At 34.0% G+C, this 22,015-nt stretch overlaps 3 protein-coding genes across 6 annotated transcripts; 1 reads left to right on the top strand and 2 right to left on the bottom strand.

Moving 5' to 3' along the window:
• Nucleotides 1–631: 631 nt before the first annotated feature.
• On the bottom strand, nucleotides 632–16,605 carry LOC116341542 (disintegrin and metalloproteinase domain-containing protein 10). 4 transcript variants are annotated; one of them, XR_004201182.1, is made up of 11 exons: nucleotides 16,450–16,605; nucleotides 7,972–8,350; nucleotides 6,243–6,263; nucleotides 5,653–5,843; nucleotides 4,783–5,463; nucleotides 4,473–4,619; nucleotides 3,960–4,355; nucleotides 2,990–3,868; nucleotides 2,748–2,918; nucleotides 2,180–2,656; nucleotides 632–1,801 (listed from the first exon to the last, which is right to left on the bottom strand). XR_004201182.1 is itself a non-coding variant. In XM_031768664.1 (10 exons), the coding sequence occupies exons 1-10, from the start codon at nucleotides 8,033–8,035 to the stop codon at nucleotides 1,755–1,757; spliced, it is 2,874 nt and encodes a 957-aa protein (XP_031624524.1). In that variant the 5' UTR covers nucleotides 8,036–9,400; the 3' UTR covers nucleotides 632–1,754. The 4 variants fall into 4 exon arrangements, 2 of the variants coding, with proteins under 2 accessions (XP_031624524.1, XP_031624525.1); XR_004201181.1 differs by lacking the exon at nucleotides 16,450–16,605 and having other exon boundaries at nucleotides 7,972–9,400; XM_031768664.1 differs by lacking the exon at nucleotides 16,450–16,605 and having other exon boundaries at nucleotides 2,380–2,656; nucleotides 7,972–9,400.
• Nucleotides 16,606–17,332: 727 nt separating this feature from the next.
• On the top strand, nucleotides 17,333–19,010 carry LOC116341802 (ras suppressor protein 1). The gene is made up of 7 exons (XM_031769100.1): nucleotides 17,333–17,480; nucleotides 17,735–17,785; nucleotides 17,850–18,089; nucleotides 18,152–18,234; nucleotides 18,304–18,418; nucleotides 18,486–18,618; nucleotides 18,693–19,010. Exons 1-7 carry the CDS (start codon nucleotides 17,333–17,335, stop codon nucleotides 18,778–18,780), a joined length of 858 nt encoding a protein of 285 aa, XP_031624960.1. The 3' UTR covers nucleotides 18,781–19,010.
• Nucleotides 19,011–19,090: 80 nt separating this feature from the next.
• Nucleotides 19,091–21,999, bottom strand: LOC116341800 (septin-interacting protein 1). The gene is made up of 4 exons (XM_031769097.1): nucleotides 21,521–21,999; nucleotides 20,951–21,461; nucleotides 19,853–20,877; nucleotides 19,091–19,769 (listed from the first exon to the last, which is right to left on the bottom strand). Exons 1-4 carry the CDS (start codon nucleotides 21,804–21,806, stop codon nucleotides 19,153–19,155), a joined length of 2,439 nt encoding a protein of 812 aa, XP_031624957.1. The 5' UTR covers nucleotides 21,807–21,999; the 3' UTR covers nucleotides 19,091–19,152.
• Nucleotides 22,000–22,015: the final 16 nt, after the last annotated feature.

Here is a 22,015-nt window from a genome sequence, read left to right as displayed (position 1 = left end):
TTAGTGCAATCGTGACAAATACTTTCTTTCTCTCTATCTCGCATAAAATGGCAAAAAGTATTTTATCAATATAGTTGTGTTTTTTTATGTAATATTTATTTTGTTTTATACATTAAGAATCAAAAAATTGCAATACAATTTAATATTTTGAAATTTCTTTCGAAGCTATTTGAATAGATTGATTGATGCAGTAATTCATTTCGTACAAATCCAAACATTTCCACGAAAAAAAAAAGAAGAAAAAAGCATGTGTTAACCACAACAAACCGCATCGAAAATGAGCCAAATACTAATCCTATTTGAATAGTCATCAGTTTGAGTGAAAATGAAGAAAGAAAAAAATGTAAATGGTGTGATGCTTTTTTCGTGTTTGAGTTTTGTATGGACTTGAAAACTTAAAATATTGATGGTTTAATTAGTTTGACTATTCGGTGTCTATCTGTTTTCATGTTCTTCTTTCAATAGGTATATTTTTTTATTATTTTAAAAGGCAATTTCGGTAGAAGTAAACAATTTGCCAAAAACGTTAAAACTCTTGGTTTTCTTTTCTTTTTTTTTAACTTAAGGGTAAAATAAAGATTCAAAGTAAGATCAATGTGCTAGATATGCCATGAAAAAAAAAGATGCTATGTGAATTTTACTAAATTTTCTTGCCAGTTGAAATTTGATTTTGATCACTTTAATCATTTCTCTCTTTCTCGATTAAATCAATTCTTAATTTCACTTAATTGTCTTTCTCACTAATAACCGAATATGTCCGTTTATTATAAAAATATTATCCTAACTAATTCTGTAATACTTTTTTTTTGTTCTGTTTTTATTTCTTTCAATTACACACTAGAAATACTTTCAGACAGTGTATGTATTGAAATTTATGTTTCTATCGAAATCAGTTTGTGTAAATATTGATCTGAGACGTATTACATATACATTTTAAATGTGTCCCTACCATTACGATATTTTATCTCATTTCATTATTTGTCATTTTTTTTCCTCCATAAACTTAGTTTTCGTACGGAGTTCGAATATATTCTTTACAATTGTAACATTCATGTTATCATTTAGTTTTTATTTTTATACACAGAAAAAATGAGTTTTATGCTTGCAGTATATGTGGGCTTTTTACCATTTTTTTCTTCTTCTTCTTTGCTTTCGTTTTTCGCAGTTCAGCATATTGTGTTTGGCTATATTTTTCACTATATATTTCGAGTGTGTTCGCAAGTTTGATTAAATAAAGGCCTGATTGTTATGGCAGAAGAGAAATTAACATCGTTTCGTATGCACATAAACAATTGATGCGTGCAATGTATAGGATTGTGCCATGATTTTGAACGAAATAAATGGACTTTTGATTTGAATAACGACGCAATCAATTCTTATTCAAGCGCATACAAAACTGATGTCATCTCTTCGTCCATTTTGAGACTGTGTATCATATGCTCATTTTAATAACGTATTCGACAATACATTGACCTCTTGAACTTGTCTTCATTTCAATTTCTCTCCTCATACTAAATTGGAATCACAGAAAACTTAAATTGTCAAATTAAAAATAGAACATTTGTTTCTTTCCTCTATAATTTATAAAGTATATCTTATTTTCTCTTTTCATTCAATTAAATCATACGGTTTCCACTAGAGTTTCAACCGTTGTATCTAATATATAGTCTATTTTGTGATGCAATGAAGTCGCAAAAGGATGTATGCATTTATGAATTGTTTGTTGATTTGCACATACACACAAACGAGTTAATCTATGTTTCGGGACTCATCCTATAGTTTACTGCTGGTAGATCGACGCCTGTTCGATTTGAAATGGAAGAAAAGAAGAATATTGAAATGATTGATTCTTAGCGTTCTATAGCACCTTCTAGTGTGTGTGTGTGTAGATGGATAATGAGTGCAAAGCAAATAGAGTAAATGAATTTAATGAGTTTAGCAACAAAATTGATAAACAAAGCATTTATAGCCAATTGATAATTTTGACGACTGTGTTTTTTTTATGTCAATGGTCTGGTTTCTTTTTAAATAAATTTCATTTTACAATCAAAATAATAAGCAACAAATGTAGAGTATGCAATGAGAACACAAATAAAAACAAAGCGACGAAAAACATGAAGCCATGAGCTTACACAAAGAACATAAACAAAACAAAATTTGAAAGGAAAAAAAAATTTACGTTTTCTTTTGAGTATTTTTGTGTGAAATGTACATAATAGCCAAATGGAATGTTTAAAATCAAGAATTGTGGGGGACCAAACGAAGATAAAATTTAGCTACGATTGAACTACAATTAGCTAAATTGCTGCATTTGGATTCGTGCTTTCTTATCTGGGATTGGCTTGTACATGACGGCTTTATATGAATTTTGTTGCTGACCTCCTTGATCATACCCATGATGGCCGGCTGATGCTGAACGTGAACCACTGGATGGTCTACTACCAATTGCACCGTTGCTACCACCTGATGAATGATGCTGTCGCCGGGGATCGACATTTCGACTCGGATGACTATTTCGCGAACCATTATGCGATGGTGCATGATGGCTTCGACTAGCATTTCTGCTCACGTGACCAAAACTTTCATCGCCTGAACTTCGTGACGGTGGTATACTCCGCGGACCAGCTGGATATCGATGATGTCCACCATGATGCCGCTATTTTTTTTTTGTATGAAATAAATAAAATTCCGTTAAAACAACGATGAAAACGAAAATCGAATTTCGAACGTTTCTTCAGTATACAAACCATTCTTCGTAAAGTGTGCATCGGTCGTCGAAGTGTTTCTGAAAAACGTCTGGCCGGTGGTCTCTTCGGATTTGAGCTTGGCGTGTGCACGGCACAACATTTTATGAATATTCCCATTATAATTATGAAAATGATGGCAAATAATACGCAAATATACCAATAGTCAGTGACCTGAAGGGGGAAAAATCACAAATGGATAAATTGAAATAATGGAATAGTAATTGAAATAATGGAATAGTTACCCATTGTTGAACCGTATTTAATGTATGTTTGTTGAACAATAAATTCTTCAAACGAGCAAGTGGTCCTTCGGCATCAATGGCGCGACATTTTAGGAATACATCGCAATAACCTTGGAAATTATCACACGGTGAACCGGGTCGCAAACTTATACCTTCTGGTGGAAGCCCAACTTCGGTGCCAAATTCGCTTGTACTTCGGCACGTATTTGTATCGTTGCCATTTTGGCACGCAAGTTCGCATAATCTTCGTTTATCGATGTTTTGGCCTGTGGCCTGTGTTGTTAGGAAGCACTCAGTCATATTCCATAATAGGCATATTGAACCCGAACATTCACCACGAATACATAATTGTGTTCCGTTGTTACATTTCGTTTTATCATCACGTGGTTTTGGTTCTGGACATTCAGGTGTTGTGCCATTGCACATTGAACTCCATGAACATTCACTCTCTTCTTTGCATTTCTGATGATAATGTGCCGGTACAAACATACATTTTTCACTCAAACAACATGGCCCTTGACTTGGGCTACATTGTGTGTATGCACGACGTGTACAACCGCGAGCACTTGCATTTACGCTCATATCAGCATCGCTTATCAATCGTGGATAACAACATTTATCCTGACATTCATCATCGTTAAAACCACAATCACATTCTTCACCAATTTCGACAATTTTATTGCCACAAAATGCACCTTCCGATGCTGTGAAACAGTTTCGCTTTTTACTGTCTTCGATTGCATCTAACACATTTGAGATATTTCGAATGGAACACGTTGAAAATTTACTATTATTCGGCCGATCACCGCTCGTTGCGCTGGCAAACATTATATAGTTGCCACTTAAACCGCCCGGACGACAATCTTGTGGATAATCGTGCTGCAATGCAAAAGTGAGAGGAATAGAAATACATTAGTTTAATCATGACTTGAATTAAAAACGAAATAGTTAATAATTGATAAACACTCACCGGTGAACCAAAATTGTGTCCGATTTCATGTGCTAACGTTAATTGTGACACTTTTGGTGGTACTCGACTATTGTAATTCACAAATGTTATGATTCCGGTGTTTAAAGAACGTTTCGTACTTTGGTATAGACCGCCAACAGTTTCGGTATAAGTTTTGTATTTTTCACAAATTCCACCAGAAGCTCCTGAAGCTGAAGCAACCCAAGCTAATCCCAATGTACCGCCCGTAAAATCACGGTATGTGAACACATAGGCAAGACAAAAGAATTCATGATTGCCCAATGAATGTAGATTTAGAAAATTTGATACGTCAATATTTTCCATGCAGAACGGATTTATATCACCACTGTACGATTCACTGCATGCTGAATCATCGTCAATTTTAATTCGTTGAACCTGAAATTATTTTTTTTTTTTTTTTGCAAATTTAAACAATTTGTCAACAGGAATGTGATTGTAAGTGAATTAAAAGAGAAAAAAAGAGAGCGAGAGCAAGTGAGTGTACGTGCTTACCTCAAATCGAATGTTTCGATGTTCAAATCGTCCGTCAAATTTTGTATTGCGATAGATGTAATTGACGGCTGTGACATGATGTGCGATCAACGACAAAATTTCTTCGCGCGTTTTTTCATCAATTTCTGATTTTCGGCTACGGTCATGCTGTGAAAACAATTGAATCGTTTTAGATATTTGACAACGCCAGCCAGAACAACAACAAAAAAATCGTTTCGGCAAATCATTTAAATGGGTCATGCAAGGTTTGATTTTAATTTGAATGTGAATGTACTTCTGTATTATTGTGTGTGAGAGTGAATGAACTTACATCGGCAATGCCTTCACGAATGTGCCGCCAAATGAGTGGATCGGTTTGAATGTATAACGAGCACGTATTTCGATTATCCTCCTTCGGTCGTGCGGCTCGCTTAACACGTTCCCTCTTTTTATTGCCATTTGCGCCATCATACTCAAAATTAGCTTCTTTTGTATACTTGAAATGCGGTGATTTGTCATCCTCGAAAATGGAGTTTTGATTTTGTTTAACTTTTTGCTTAGCATTTGTCGCATATTTTGCCGTCGATTTGTTTGCATTTAAATTTACTGGTTGAGGTGGTATATTATTTTTGCTATCGTCGACAACGTTTTCGTTGTCATCGTTTTCATCATCGGTGGCTGCATTTTGTACGCTTTCCATCCATTGTGAAATATCTTCGTTGATACCACATCCATTTACATGGCCGTGTTTTCGTTTGTGAGCAAATGGATCATCGACCACATCCCGTTCATTGTAAATAACCGAATGGAATCCATAATCAAGATGTGTTCGATTTGGAAAATATCGTTTTGCATGCTCCACATAGTATGCATTATTTTCGGTTAAAATTTTACCTTCGAACACACCATCGTGTAACGAACCGAACACATGACTGTGCGGATCGCCCAACACATGACCATGATATATATGCGATGTATCAACATACGGTAATTCACCGTTTGGTGTATCCACCTGGACAAAATAGATTAGACCGAAAATAAAATTAGATAACAATTTAAAAGAGAAATGAATTCGATGAAAATTCACGTGCGCCCTTAATATAAATATAGCTCACAACGAATTCAATTTCAGTTGATCGTTTAACATTTGTATTTTTTTTTTTTTTTTTTTTTGTAAATAGATATCGACATGGACACTCACCACTAAATTATCGCTAAATGTATCTACATCACGTTTTAGTCTAAGGTGAAATGGTCGATTGTGTGCACGAAACTTTAAAAAAACGTATGGATCTTTGGTAACCGAACGTTTTGCTCTACTATGACTAGCATGAATCTGGTGATGATCATAGTTTAACGTTTCATAATGTGATATGTATTCGTTCAGGTTTCCTGTGCGCGTAAGATAGAAAAAAAAAGTGAGTGAGAAAATAAACAAATAAAGAATATAATAATCGAATTTAAATTGAATTATAAAGAAAATCAAACAAAATAAATAAATAAAGATATAGAACAACAAAAAACAGACACATTTCATTTCAATTATTTTCAGACATGTGAATCAGACACGAAATGAGTTGAATGAATGTTGCCGATGAAACGTATTGTTTTTTTTTTCGTCTTTGCTTTATTTTGTTTGTAAACTTTTTTGCAAAACAAAGCAAAGTTTCTTCATACGATCACTCGTATTGTGCGATTTGATGGGAATACAATAAAGCCAACAATAACAACACAATTCGTATCCAATCAATAAAACAGAAATATCGGTAAGCTCAATCACCACACACTTACCTCCCAGATTTTTCACCGAACCTATATATGAATGAGAAAAACGCAAATCATTATTTTTATTTGTCAATAGAATAAGTAAAATTGTGTACACAATATAAAAAGAGATTAGCTAAGCTTGATTCAGTGTTTTGTTTGTTTTAAAGTGCGCGCTGATACTTTAAATCGAATAAAAGACAGCCGAAGCAAGCATGGTTTATGGTCTATGAATTGCATAAAGCCTCTATTTACTGTTGTCGGTTTCATTAAAATGTTTCCTCCACGGCTCATGAGCAAGTGGGTCATGCATTCGATTTTATGTTATTTGTAAGGGTTAATGTTTCGTTTTTTTCTTCTATTCCATATACGTGCATACAAATGGTTAAAAAGAAATGACCGAAATGTTGTTCAAGTTTTCCGAGAGCGAATTTTATAAAATGCAAAATAAATCATGCAATTGCAATTTTATCACCGTTTCCGATTTTATGAGCATTAAAGTAATGGCTAGTCAAGTTTAAACTATAACATTTTAATAATTAATTGCCATCACATGGAACACAACGATACCGTCGTCGTCGCAGTTGTCACACGTGCATTTAGTGTTGTTGTCGCTGAGCACAACGTTGCTGGATGAAACGGAAAGTTCAAATGGATGTGAACACCGAGAATGTAAGGACAGAGTATGTGCACATGCATAAAATATGTTGGCAACCACCAAACAGCTCATACAAAAGCATCCAGTCATATAGCCTCTGCTAAACCAAACCAAACCAAACCAAACCAAAATTAGAGAGAAAAAACACGCACACACGGCTTTCAATGTCTAAGTGCTTGGGCATTATATTTTGGACATGAACAACATTTTCACATCGGGTCAAAAGCATTCATATGAAATTAATTATTTTATTAAAGTTGTGCTAAGTTCATTTCAATTTATGCAGAACCACATACGCTGTACGCAGGAAAGAGCGAGAACGAAACATAACCGAGTGCGTACGATATTACATAGATAGAGAGAGCAAGAGAAAGAAGTATGCTGTACAGGTTTTCGGTTTTTTTTAAATGTTTGAAGAGAAGAAATTCTCCATATTCCATGCTGGCAGAATGAAAAACGGAAAGCCAGTGTTCTTGTGAAATATGAAAAATTCTACGAAAACATTTGGTGTCTAGTTTACATTTACGTTCGAGAATTAAAAGAGATGGTGCGCACATTTATGCTTGAGCTTGTACTTGTTACACAATTCATGTTCTTCACTTTCAAAAACATGCACATACTTTAAAATGCGGACAGCAATTTTGACGTGCTCTGTACCATTTTTATTTTCAATTTCTTTTTTTTTTCTCGTCGTTGTTGCAATCTTTCTACAAAGATACGAGTAAATTGGACGAGTAGATGAAATTTTCTGCAAGAATCTCTTATTATTTAATTAATAAATCGACCTATAATGTATAAATGTTCTATGAACGGGTTCATTTCTACGAATACGGTTTATTTATTTATTTCTTGCTGTTTGTGAAGAAAGCGAGTGAAAAAAAAATTGAAATAAAAGAAGATTCAAAAGAGGTTTGGCAAAGATATGGGCAATTGCATTGCTGTATACTGTAAGATTTCGAGTGGACATACTCGGGCATTTTATTTGTTTGCACATGAAACGAAGCAAATCAAAACATTCCATTCTATATAGCGGATATTGCAGTGAAATAGAGAGCGAGAGACGAAAATAAGAGAGCGATAGAGATATAGTTTACTCACCAGTTTCTATGTAATTTGGTACGAACAACACTAAAAATAGAATCCATCCACATTTCGGTGTCATTTTTTGCCCTTCACTTGCACAGCACCAACACGTACTTTCTTTTTTCCAGTCGTCGTCGTCGTCGTCACTGTTCCGTTACTATCTATTTGTAATTTTTTTGCCAATGAGATGAAAAACTCTCGATGCGTCGTGGTCGTCGTCGTCGTCAACTTGAAGCGAGATTGAAAGTTTGGCCATGCACCGAAATAACTATATATTTACGAATGCAGTTTGGTCTTTTTTATCCACTTTTATGCACAAACAATGCGATTCCTCTTTCGATTTTCAATCTAACATTGCATAGGATGTACCACACACATCCAACACATACATACACTAATAGAGATACGACAATAATGACGATGAAAGTAAACAAACGAACAAAAAAACACAACAACAAGAAATGCACGTTTTAACCAGACGTAAATTTTTTGGTTCAGAACAAAAATTCTAATCGAACAATGGAACTAACGATGAAAAATATATTGATTTAACATTATACAATGAATGACAAAATGGAAAAACAAACAAAATTTCAAAAGTCAAATTGCACTGATTCACACTGAAAATTCACGGTTCTTTTCCACTTTCTTTTTGTTTTTGGCATCAAAAACCGAATTTGAATCTCTCTTTTGTTAAACAGTTCTTTTCAACAATGATGAAATTTTACTAGCGGTATCGTTTCTCGTTCGATTCACAATGCCACAATAGAGTTTATACAGCTGAATATATGTATCGGTGATGAGTCATTTATATTTTCTTGTAGTTTATGTTTACATTACTGTTTCAATTGAATCGTTGTTTTTAATTGTCGGCAGCCGATAAATTGTAATTGCACCGATTGATGCTGTTTATTGTTGTGGTTGTTGTTGTTGTTGGTGGATGAAATCGATTCCAAATCATGCACAAACATATTATTTAATCGTTATTGTTTGGCCCGTTTTTGTCGTCGCATGCGAAAAAATTCAACGGTTTGAATGCACATAATGTGAACAAACAAAATCAGTCAGATTCGTTAACTTCATATGTTTGCTCGCGTTTACTTTATATTTCACTGTCACTGCATATGATGTGCGTTGGTTTTTCTGCACCACCGTATTTTCACTGTGTATAAAGGTCTATTGTCGATGATATCGTGTATATCTTCTGTTCACGTGTGTTTTTTGTTTCTCTTAGTTTTTTGTTGTCTTTTTTTTTTGTTATGCTATCCACATGAAACGTGCTCTGTGCGCAATCTAAAACGAAATGGACGCAAATGCAGAAATCCAATTACATTTATTTTCGATTACTGTGTTGTACTCTCAAACATCGATTTTGTTTTCTGTTTGTTGTTTTTTTTTGTAATGTCTTTGTTATACGAGATTTTGCTATTGCTATTATTACCATCTAGATGAATGAATTGGAAAAAGAATATCGCATAAAAAACATGAAAAAAAAAATTAAAAGCATCGATAAAAGCTGATGATTTTATTTTGGTTATTTCTTTCTATTACTTTTATTTCACGAACTCTATTTTGGAATGTTCTTGTTTGTTTATACCGATGAGTGTCAACACTTTGCGTCAATAACAACTCTATTTTACGATTTATATTTTTTTTGCTGTAAAAACTTTACTTTTGTGTTGATTTTTAGTTGGTTGTTTCTATGTTGAAATTTCTTTTCAGAGTTTTTTCTTCTCTATGAGTGATTGAAATCGATGATGGTGATTTCAATTTGCATGCTTCGATCGGTCGATGATTTTCATATGGAAATGCGTACGCGATGCAGTGAATATATGAATTGGATTTGTTTTTTCATTGATTTTCGCTCGTAGATGAATTTTTTTTTCATTTCGTCGAGATGGTTTTCATCTATTTAGAGTTGATTTTTATTGGAACGTAAAATGCATCGTTTTATACTAATTCGCGCGTTAATCAAAATAAAAAAAAAAGTGCACAAACACTTAAAATGCTCGTTTCACTCTCTGCTCATAAATGCATTACATTTCACTTTACGAACCATATCCTACGCGATTTCACGATTAACTATTTTTTTTGTCATATAAATCAAGATTTAGAATGATGAATCTGTTCACGACAACAATAACACGCAGGAAAGCGATTTTCAAATGATAATAATAAATTTAGTCAGACGCGTTAATTATGCCAAGGTTGACCAAGTTTATTATAATAATTATTAATATAGTCTTTTGTTGTTTTATTTGTCTGCCATTGTTGTCTTTTTCTGCAATATTTTTTTTAGATATTTGTGTTTACTTGGTTTCGTCTAAATATTGATGTTATGATAAGTGGCCGTTTTTGAATTGATTCACGATTGCATTTCCACAGTGATTGCCACTTGAATAATTTTATTTCAAAATCGACACCGCGTACACATAAATTGAATTAAGTCTTTTGTATGGGTTTTTTTTCTTTCTTTCTTTGTTTTCGGTTTTTTTTTCTTCAATTTCTGATGTTATTGCCAGTAAATGTTTGGTTGTGCAACGATGATTACGTTGAGTATGTCTGTGTGTTTTCAACAAGTTTCTATCACGGTATCGCGCACTCGACAAAAAAATGTAGAATTTACAATTCAATTTGACGATATGTCACCCTTTTCGATGCACTCAATATCACACTGCTCTTCTCAGCTTTCTAGTTCTTTTCTCCTCTTGCCGCCACTATTGTCCAACGCTGCTAATATTATTTTAAACTTGTCTACTGCTGCGACTGTAAATAGATAAAAAAATCGTGATTAATTGGATAAGATTCTCTCGTTTCTTTGTGATGAAAATCTAAATGTAATGTATAATTAAGTTATTTCTAATTGGAGAGGAGCGAGGCAAACACGCATCTTTAGCTTTATTGAAATCATTCACTCTATATCATGTTATTTGAAACGATGAGTGCATTGTTGAATAATAACGTCAGACAGTGCATTTATTTACAATTGATGCTGGATGTTGTTTGCAAGAACGTACGTACATCAGGACTTGATGCGAATTGATCGACTTGAAACCGGGGGAATGCATTCACAATACTTGTAATGGAAATCAATTTGAGATGCACCATGTCCATATATGTATTCATTTCAGCATAATTCTTTTTATTGCCGTAAAATTCTTTTTTTTTCTGTATTTATAATTTTTTTTATATTCATTCGAAAAATCGATGCGCTCACATTTCCTTTAATTAACATTTTTTTAATCCGCTTTCAAACGACGAATGTAATTAATGACAACCATGGCAAAAAAAGGCGGAAATAATTCGAATGGCATTTTTTGCAAATTGAAATTTTTTCCGAGAAACATTTTCCACATTGGTGTCCGTTTTTCATGGGTTTTATTGAACATTTCCATTTTAAAAATCTATTCAAACTATTTAAATATTTTATTAATTTGAATAGTCTTGTTTAACTCTGTTCTTTTTGCGTGTACTTTTAAATTAACGCTTAACAATTTTAATGGAAAAGATTTTACTTCCACATTCATTTTTGAACCATATACTTCCCACAGATCTATTTGAAAAATGATGCCAGCGGCGAAATAAATCTATTTACTCATTTTCACGCACACCAGAAAATAGATTCTGTGTAAAAGTGTAAATAGTCTATCATATAAAAAGAGTTATGTATTTAAAATGAACGTCTAAAAAATCAAGCTCAGAGATTTTGCCAATGGTTATAAAGACGGACGTATTTTCTACACGCATATTCTCGTCTGCGTTGTCGTGTAAACAATTAGGGAAAAAGGATTCTACATTAAAGTAAATAACTTGACACCGGAAAACAGCTTTGGAGCATATGCCATAGCCAGTAATCAACAAAGCCGTCACCATTTCAAATACACATTTTCCAGAAAGATTTTAGTCTTTTTTTCTGTTCGCTCAAACGAATTTCAAAAGGAAAAAAAAATTCTTCGCAAAAAAAATTCACGGAATTTTAAAAGAGTTTTCCACTGAAAAATTCTCACTCAACTCAATATGGAAAGAGTTTTGACTTATATTTTGCTGCGGGAAAAATGTCAAAATCGATGTAAAAATAATGTGCAACATAAAAGCGTATTGCATTAAAGATTCACATAATGGAAAAAAAATGGAAAATATGCATAATATCATAGAGCTTATTTCAACGAAATACTACAGTGCCGCAATTGACAATATATTTTCATGTTTTAATTATGCGAATTATTTAAAGTTCAGTGAGTTTCATTTCGTCGCCCATTGTATATCGTTCATTTTCGCTTGCTCTTTCCGTGTAGCAACAATAGCGTGAAATAAGGTTTACGAATTATTTAGTTCATTGAAACCGCATTTTGTGAATTTGTGGGTAGATTGGCAGATAATGATAAATGATATATAATGTAATCCATCGGGTTTTTTTTTGTTTTTAGATAGAGATATTGACTACATTTGAAGTTCAAGATAATTCGACAACCGATTCTGACCACTCGAAACATCTGAACGAGATTAATTTTTTTCTGTCTACATTTGATGCAAATTTCGAAATAAATTGCCAATGCCGACAAAATCATTGGCTCTTGGCATTCACCAAATTACAATACATAGAATTTCAAGCATTCCAACGGAGACGATTCATATCGGGCAAAAACTGAAATAAATTGCTAACTACGATTGAAGTGTCGAGTGAGTCATCTCGTTGAATGTATACATTATTTGAGTAAATGAGCGCGGATTGTTACGCGCTGCGAACTCGTTTTCACTCGACTATATTTGTACATGTAGTTTGTGTGCACAGAGAAATGAGGTGGAGAACATAGCGATTGAACATTTTCGCGCGATTAAGTTGACAAACATGAGAGCATTCCAAGTAAATGAACGAAATTCAATTTTTGAATCAGAAGAGAGGAACAGGAACATGATTTTGCGACAAATTAGCACCACACGACGACAGCACTACCACAGTTGAATGGAAAAAAAAAAACCGAAAGAGTGAATGTCTCATTCGACTTAATATTCCCATTTTATTAGCATCGAATATAATGCCGCATAAATACTCTATTCATTCAACAACTGAACCAACTCAATGCACATGCTGGTTAAATTTATAAATGCGCGACACATTTGAACGAATGTTTTTCATTTTAAAACGGCGCGCAAGAGTGCGAACAGCAAACAACAGCCAGCACTCACTCATACACATCGATCATGTATATTGTGTGTATGTGTCAATGAACTTGTAACACATGCAAGAATCATAAATTAATTATTCGATTAGTCATTTGGGTTTTTATTATCGTTGTACTCGAACAAATTTGCATAAAAGCGAACGCGTGTGTGTGTTCACAGTGGTGTTGGTGCTGTTGTTTGCTTGCCAATTTTTGTTTGATGATGCCATGTGTTTGTGTTTCGCGACATATTTAATTCTTTTTTTTTATTTGTATTTACCGCACGGAAGCTTTGTTACCGAAAAAAAAAACATTTAAATGATATCCGTCATCATTTGCCACGAAGCAAACAAATCGGCATTTCTCGCTTTATTCACTTTTCAATGGATTATTATTATAAATCGTTGTATTTGTTTCAATTAACCGAGAATTTCTTTTTTTCTTCTTCTACTCATCAGTTCATATTTCGTTATAGTATTTCATTCCAATTAAAATGCCGTTAGCTATTGTGACCGACGAATTGTAACGCTTCACATTTTTTGACAATATCATTGTTTGTTGTCGATGTGAAGCGACATTTGATTGTTCACTTCTCTTGGAAAAAAAATGATGGTGATCGGTCGTCGAGACAATTAATAGCGAACTATGAACACAATAAAAATGGTGCAAGAAGTAAGAGCCATTTTAAAACCGTTTATGTAAAAAAAAATTAAAACAACTGTGAAATAAACACAAAATAATAACAATAACCATGGATAATAGTTGATCATTATTCGTTGGAGCACGTTTGCTTCGAATAAAGAGGACATGTTTATTTTTTTTTTCGAATTGCGGCCATTCTGTTGGGTGGTTTTTTTTTTCATTCTCTTCGTTTCCAAATATTTCTCTCAACAACTCTAATTGCAATGGCTGTTGAATAAAGCTTTGCGGATTTCAGATAAGCACGTATTCAAATGAGTGCAGCAAAAAAATTGTTTTTATCCTTCAACATGAGATAAAAAAAAACATCGACATTATTCGTTTATCTGACGGACAAAAATGTATATGAAACTTTTCAACAAAAATGTTTATGTAGATTGTAGAACGAGAGGAGAGAGTGAGAGGGAGAGAGAAGCAGAACGAGAAAGACTTAGACAAAAAAAAATACAAGTCGCTTGAAGTGCGGAAACGAAACGATTGTAAATTCCGAGCGGGCATTTTTAACATTGGGACACACATTATGCAAACTTCAACAAAATTTCGAAGGAAATGGTTCGCAAAAAAAAAAATAAAAATCACGTCGTCGTGGCAAAGAATTTGAATATAATTTGCCGTGCAACATTGACGAATTTCTTGTTATACGCACAGGTGTACATAGAAGAAAAAACGGCAACCACAAAAAACGGTGTTGCTACATCTATGTAGCTGTAAACTGTTGTCCAGCAGTGAGAGAAATTTGTGAAATTGGTTGTAACACCCGAAATTTGCTTGTCAAAAAAAGAAAAATTCACGGCATTTTTTAAGTTTGTTAACAAAGCGACTAGTCAGAAGAAAGAAAGAGCATAAGGTTCATTGGTGGCGAGAAAATTGGTCTGAAGTGTCGCTGCTTCGTAATATTTTTCTTTCGTTTTCCTTTTAAATCGAAATTATGTTACGTTATGGAATTTATTTAAAATTACATTTAAGCATTTACATTTGCCATTGGGTGCAAGTGCTGTTAATGTGATTCTATCAACATGTGCAAATGCAATGATTATTTTATAATATCTGCATTCGCTTTGGTACGAAACACAGACAAAGAGAGAAAATACTATGTTGCACATGTAGAATATAAAGTATCAAAACAATGCTGCTCACATTGTGAGAGCAAATTCAATCTGACAAACATCAACATTCACTCTGCTTGTTGTTATTGTTGTTATTATACACGAATATGGAATGGCAGCAATGGCAAGAGAGCAACAAAAAAACCGAGTAGAAGAAACAAATCGAATTAAATGTGGGAAATGCACGATTCATCAACGATAACACGATGTACAAGCGAATGGTAGCATTTAGTGTTTCCAGTGCAAAGAATGAAGAGATTTTTTTCTCCTCTGTATAGATTTATGTTTTTGTACAAACACGCAGTAACTGTCTGAAAATGTCGAAATAAGAAAAATCACTGAGTGCAATGACAACATCATTTGTTGCTCAATCCCTCATGAAACCGTCACGGCTTGATGCCGTTTTCCATGGAACTTTGGTAAATGTTTTTGTGGCTTCATTTTGATGTTGGTTTTTTTTCGTAGATTTGTGCGTTCTCTCTCCGCATTACCTTTTCGATCATAATTATTAGTGCACAAATCTGCTGCTCCAATGCAAAAATTAGTTCATTATAAGGCGGCCCAAGTCTAAGCCCATTACATAAAAACACACATACACCATGATTCGAAAATAGCATTGAACAACCTTCTACAGAATTATTTTCGCACAAACCGATTTGCTGTTATGTTTTTTTTTTGTTTTTGATATAAAAAAAACTAAAGAAGAATGAAAGAAGCCCAAGATCCGGAGTGCCACATGTTTTGCATTGCCATTGTTTTTGCAGTCCATGGTTTAACCTTATTAAATTTTTCGCGAAGTGCTTGGCCTATATTGGGTGCCAATAGCAACAGAAACGATGAAGCCAAAAAAATAGTGTGTGTGTGTTTTTTTTTTCGAAAGTTTCACACAATAAATCAAGTGAAGAAAAATTGTGTATTTTGCGTTTTGAGAAAAAAAAAGAAATAAATACATGATTTTTTTTGTTGTTGTTTTCGTTTTCGCATTTTTTCACATAAACACTGAAAACTTTTGGCACCGTTCTAACCCAAAAATTCTTATGAACTACAAAATAAAAAAAAATCGCATGCAAAATAAAGTAAAGGGTATTCACTTTTTTATGCTGTGAAATCAATTGTTGTATCCAATTTTTGTGAAGATTCGTTGTCGATGTGTTGCATTTATTTCTGATTTTTGTTGTTGTTGTTATTTATTTATTTCGCCAGTCAAACAAGAATGTTTCACCAAAAATAGCACCACAATAAACCGATCCACACTAACACTACTAATTAAATCAAGTATTTCTTTGTTTTCATATTTTTTTTTCTTCTTCTTTGAATATCCATTAGATCGCTGCTGATTTAGTTCTTTGTTGTTTGAGTGTTGTGGCGAATGAGTATCAAATTATTTATGCACCATATTGAAATTGATGTGAAACTAAAACCGAAACAAAAATATCGAAATGCTTCTGATTGCACTCAGTCTCATTTGAGAAGCCAACGCCAACCAAAAACTAAAATGCACACTCAACAAACGAAAAAATAAATACCAATCTCTTGTTATTCTCTGTTGGATTTTTCTCTTCTATTTCTGGATTTGGTCTCTTTAGTTTTCTTTAATATTCATTATGCCACTCACAATGTGTATGTACACATTTATATGTCTATATAAAAAAAAAAGAAAAACACACAAATACGACCGACAGCACGACCAAACAATGAATGAGTGAAAATGAGATGAATAGACTCTGAATTGGATAGACTGTTGTTCAACTTCGCATATACATATAGTGGTTTAATATGATTTTACTGAGAAAGTGACAGAGAGCGATACGATTCAATGCACACATACATGAGCGCATAGCATTGTACGTGATACATCTGTAGTTGAACTAGAACAAAAATACTCTCTCTTGCATACGCTGAGAACGAGACAGAGCACCGTTGGCTTCAAAAAAGATCTGACTGCGAGAAAAGACCGACCAAACATTGCAACATGGTATGTTGATGTTGACTCAATCAAACACCATTACATACATATTCATCTATTTGCACAAACACACATTTATCAATTAAGTATGTTGAATGACTAACCAATGCTACCATTGTTCACTCTTCAAAATGTTTCAGGTTTCATGCTCATTTTTAATATATTCTTCATGTTTTTGATTTAAATCAAAATTTATTGAATTAAAAAAAATATTCACAGGAATTTTATGATTTCATAAAATGAAAACATATTCATAGTTACTTTGGGTACTTAAAGCATATAAAAAGTGCGTTCAATCTTCAACATATCGGTATTGAACTGCACACTCATCTGTCAACGATGGATTCACTTGTGTATGGGTGTCATTTGCAAATACCATCATATAGTGTTTTCGTGATAAATCGAATTACTTACGTGCAACTGGAAAAAAGACAATAATAACAATGAATCAAGGGCCAGTATCTTGTTTACCTATGAACAGTAAAATGTCCAAAGTGAAAAAAGCACTCGACGATGCGAGAGAATCTCGTGCCCGCGAATTAGATTTGGTGGATAAAAATGTGATTTCATTCGATGAAATGCCAGGCCTTCGTAAGTTCACATTAAAATATGTTTGCTATGCAGAAAATGTCCATATTTGGACAAAAATCATAAAAGTTGTTTTTCAATGTACTATGGGCTGTGGGCGATGATCTATGTCAATGCATATGTTTTATTTTGAAAATCAAGTGTTTTTCCACTTTTAAAACACGACAAATTACACAGAATTTAAAATGATATTTTATCAAATATTACCAATTTTTATGATTGTACTTGATCAACGATCATTGTTTATCTTCTTTCAGTAAATATGCTGAATGTGACACGAGTGACATTGAGTCATAATCGCATTGCATGTAAGTTATATTAAAAATAATGTCAAATTGAAAATAAAACAATTTTAAATTAACACATTTTCAGCAATTCCACCGGGCATTGCCAATTTAACGAATCTGGAGATTTTGAATTTGACCAACAATTGTATTGAAGAATTGCCCGTATCAATTTCTTCAATGCCAAAACTTCGCATTTTGAATCTGTCAATCAACAAGCTGAGTTCGTTGCCACGCGGATTTGGTGCGTTCCCAGTCCTTGAGTTACTCGATTTGTCATACAACAATTTGGACGAAAAGGCATTGCCTGGCAATTTCTTTATGATGGGTAAATTTGAATCTCAACATCTCAAGCACTTGGAATCTAATCGAATTTTTGTTTGTTTATAGAAACTCTTCGTGCCTTATACTTGGGAGACAATGAATTCGAACAACTTCCACCTGGTCTCGGAAACTTGAAGAATTTGCAAATCGTAAGTTTATGCAAAAAATCGGGATTGTAATTGAAAAATGTTGTGCTCATTTTACATTTTTCATCGTAGTTGGGACTTCGAGACAACCAATTGTTGAATATTCCAAGGGAAATTGGTGAATGCACACGTCTACGTGAATTGCACATTCAAAACAATCGTTTAACCGTTATCCCACCAGAAGTTGGTTAGTTTGGCAACTTAAATTATACTTACTAGAATCTGTAACATTTCTGTTGGTGATTTTCTTTTAGGTTTTCTCGATTTGCAAAGCAACAAATCCGTTCTAAAAATGGAAGAAAATGAATGGCTTCCCCAAATTGCCGAACAATACCTTCTCGGAATTAATCACGTACTTGAATACATCAAAACCGAAGCATACAGAATGTAAGGACACAAATGATTTTTGGAAAACGCCCTCTTCCACATTTCAATTCATTGTCAACATTTTTAATTTTCAGAATGTATAATCGTTTGATGAACGCCGGTTTGGGAAAGGTTCCACCAAGAATCGACAAAAGTAAGAAAGCATCAAGACAAAAGAACTAAACATTCACGATCGTTCGAACGAAACGAAACGAAGAAAGTATAATGAACTAAACATAACTACTTTGCCAACAACTACTTAAGCGCACATCTATTTACTTACCACAAGAAATGAATGTTTAACGAGTTTTAACTAATTACAAAGTATTTGTCTATTTACTAAAAGAAAGCGGCCAAAAATTGGAAATAATGCGTGCCTTAATATCATTCATAAATGAAATTTTTTGATTTATTGTTCATGTATTATCAAATGTATTTGACTTTTTTATTAACAAATTTATATATTTTTTCAATGATTTTATTCATTGGGATGACTTACAAAAAATTATGTGAAATAAAAAAAAAAACTAAACAAATCCAGACGAGTTTTATGAATTAAAATGCTCCGGTAATGGCTCGGTCAAGTAGCGAATTTATTGAAACTGGTATCCAATTAACGAAACTACCGTCACTCAACATCACAACAGTGCGATCGATGTAGCAAAATAGTTTGCCAACACGATAGACCTGTTTGCCATGTTCCCGTCGACCCGGCATCGGTGCAAAAATGATTCCACGTTCTGCGCATTTTTGTGAAACCAGTTCTTTGAATTCGAGTTGTGGTGCTGGTGCAATATGTAAATCCATAAGTGATGGTGGCGGTGGTACATTCACAATTGGTTCGATAATCGGTGTTGGAATTTGCATATTTGACGGTAGAATAGCGCCGGTTGAACGTTGCATTAAATCGAGAGCACGACGGAAATGCTCTTTTATTGTATTTTGTTGTAGAATCTCATCGGAAAATTGTGATTTCCATCCCGAATACCATCGTGAAACTTGCTCGAAGTTTGGATTCTGATTGAGCCAAATGACAAGGGTTTGCATCCATTTTGGGAAAAAATACTTGGAAAGCATCTGTGACATTGCCGATGTTGATATTAATTCATGCCATTCCCATACGCATTTGAATTGATGCATATCTTGATGAAGTGGATTGATGATTAATTCGGCTGAAAAGAATCAAAAATGAGGGGTTATCAAACTGATGGAGAGATTGACATTAACAGTCGAAGGTATTTCGCTGAATACTTACATAAAACTAACTGCAATTTCGGAACAATATTTTTTTGTAAAAAATTTTGAAAGTCTGAATCTGGAAAAATGCCGCTCCAAGGTGAAATTATGTTCCGTGCTGACCCATCTGATGGTGACCATGAAACAAGTGCTTTGCTCAATTTTTCCATAATCACTGGATAAACAGTTTCCTTCATACTTGCGCCGAGTAACGTGTGCCAAGGTGTGACCCAAAAATGGACCGGAAGAGTATCCGTAGTCGGATCCCATAGTTCAACACCCTTTACAATTCGCGGTAGAATTTGTTTTTCAAGAACATTATCAAGTATATGGGCTGGAAATAATTTTGCCCAAATATCAAGCAAATTGGCCATTGGTTCATGATTTCTTGGATTCCATTCGTTGATGGCTGTGCGAATATTTGGAATAATGCCAAACCAAATCAACGACGAATATGGACTGAAAATGTTATTTTCACTTTTATTATCATTTAAAAATTCAAAGCGTTGGATAAGCTTCACTGGATAAGCGGGCATTTCAAAAACATCCCATTCACGTAATTCTTGTTGAAATAATGGTGCAATCACACCGGGAACCAAATCCGAAAGTCCAAACTCTATGTATTCGTCAGGATAATCATTGAGTATGCCCATGAAAATCTCTGCTGATTCGCTCAATGTTAACGGCTGCTTTGGTGATGTCAATGATTCAACCAATTCCAACACATGCTCAATCGTTTCAATATGATCCTGTTCTAATTTAACAATTTTCTCCAAACTGTCTCTATCTTGACGCAACACAACTTTTCGATCGGAAGCTGTCTTTTGATTTTTATCGATTTGAATGATTTCCTGTTCGCACAAGTCCAGTATCAGATCCAAATTGTGTGTCAGTTCTGGCAAACTAAAATTGGTACATTCCTTAACCGTGCGTTCCTTATACAGGTTTTCATCGGCTACTTTAGTTTGACCTAGTGCATGATAACCACTTAATACACGCTTTTCAGGACCAGTCATATCAATCACAACGGTGTTCATCTTTGAACTGAAAAACATAGAAAGCACATTTTAAAATACATCCATTTCAATCTTAATTAGTTTAAAAATGAAAAACTTACCTCAACTTATCTGAAAGTATATAAGTTGGTTTCTTTCCTTTCTCAATAATATCTTCGACACTTTTATAGTTTCGCTTCTTCTTCGATTTTGAGTCGTTTGTATCTTTTCGCCATTGGTCCATTTTCTCTTTAAACTCTTTGGCCTCTCTTTCATCGTCGTCAATTTTTGGCTTATTTGATTTTGCATCGCCAATCGTTTGACCAGGTTGTTCGGTGCCATAAGCACCAATAGCACCACGTCCTTTTCGCACATGAGCTTGTACGGGTTGTGAAATACCTTGTAAATCTTTGCCTAAACCTCTTCCCGGCTCGTAACCCATTTGAAGTAAAAGTTTGGCCCCAATACCACGAGTATGCTGCTCCCATCCGCCCAAACCACGATTCGATATTGAATTAGATGTGAATTGAAAACTCGATTGATTTTTCTTGCCGCCACCAAACGATATTTGTGGTCTTGCTTCACTCTCCGATTCGCTTGATGTATTGCCGCCCTTATCATCATTTGATTTCTCTGAAAATATCATTACATTAAATTCTTCATTCTGTAATCAAATGAATCATACTACTAACCTTCATCTGATTTCATGGTTTCTTCGTCTTTTTTCTTTCCCGATTGTTGAACGCCACCGGCAACAAAACCAATGGGCGCCGCATAATCTTTTGCTTTGCGTACATTGGTCCGGTTTCGACCTTTAGATGTGCTTTGTCCAGCATCATCATCACTGTCATCATCAGCCCAAATTCCATAAATTTGTTGATTTTTTGTCGGTCGCCTTCGACCCATTCGATTTGGATTGAATTCATTTTCCAAATCGTAATCGTTTATCTCAAACTTTTCATATTCGGTGTCAGACATTTTTCTTCGAATTGTTTTTTTTTTTTTTTCTACACAGAAAGCTTGAAAATAGTTTGACACACTCAACACATATATCTACTGAAATATTTTCACTGCTAAATTAATACTTTCGCTGTTTGTATTGATAAGCAAAAGTTCATTCTGCAGTCGAATACATAATGCCTTTCTACCACTATGCATTGGCTACATCGAGTTTGACGTTTCAACAA

This window comes from Contarinia nasturtii, unplaced genomic scaffold (assembly GCF_009176525.2).
Source record: "Contarinia nasturtii isolate CC-2019 unplaced genomic scaffold, AAFC_CNas_1.1 Cnas_scaffold_745, whole genome shotgun sequence".
Classification (NCBI taxonomy): domain Eukaryota; kingdom Metazoa; phylum Arthropoda; class Insecta; order Diptera; family Cecidomyiidae; genus Contarinia; species Contarinia nasturtii.
Note: the sequence above shows the minus strand (reverse complement) of the source record. Positions and strands in the feature narration are given on the sequence as shown.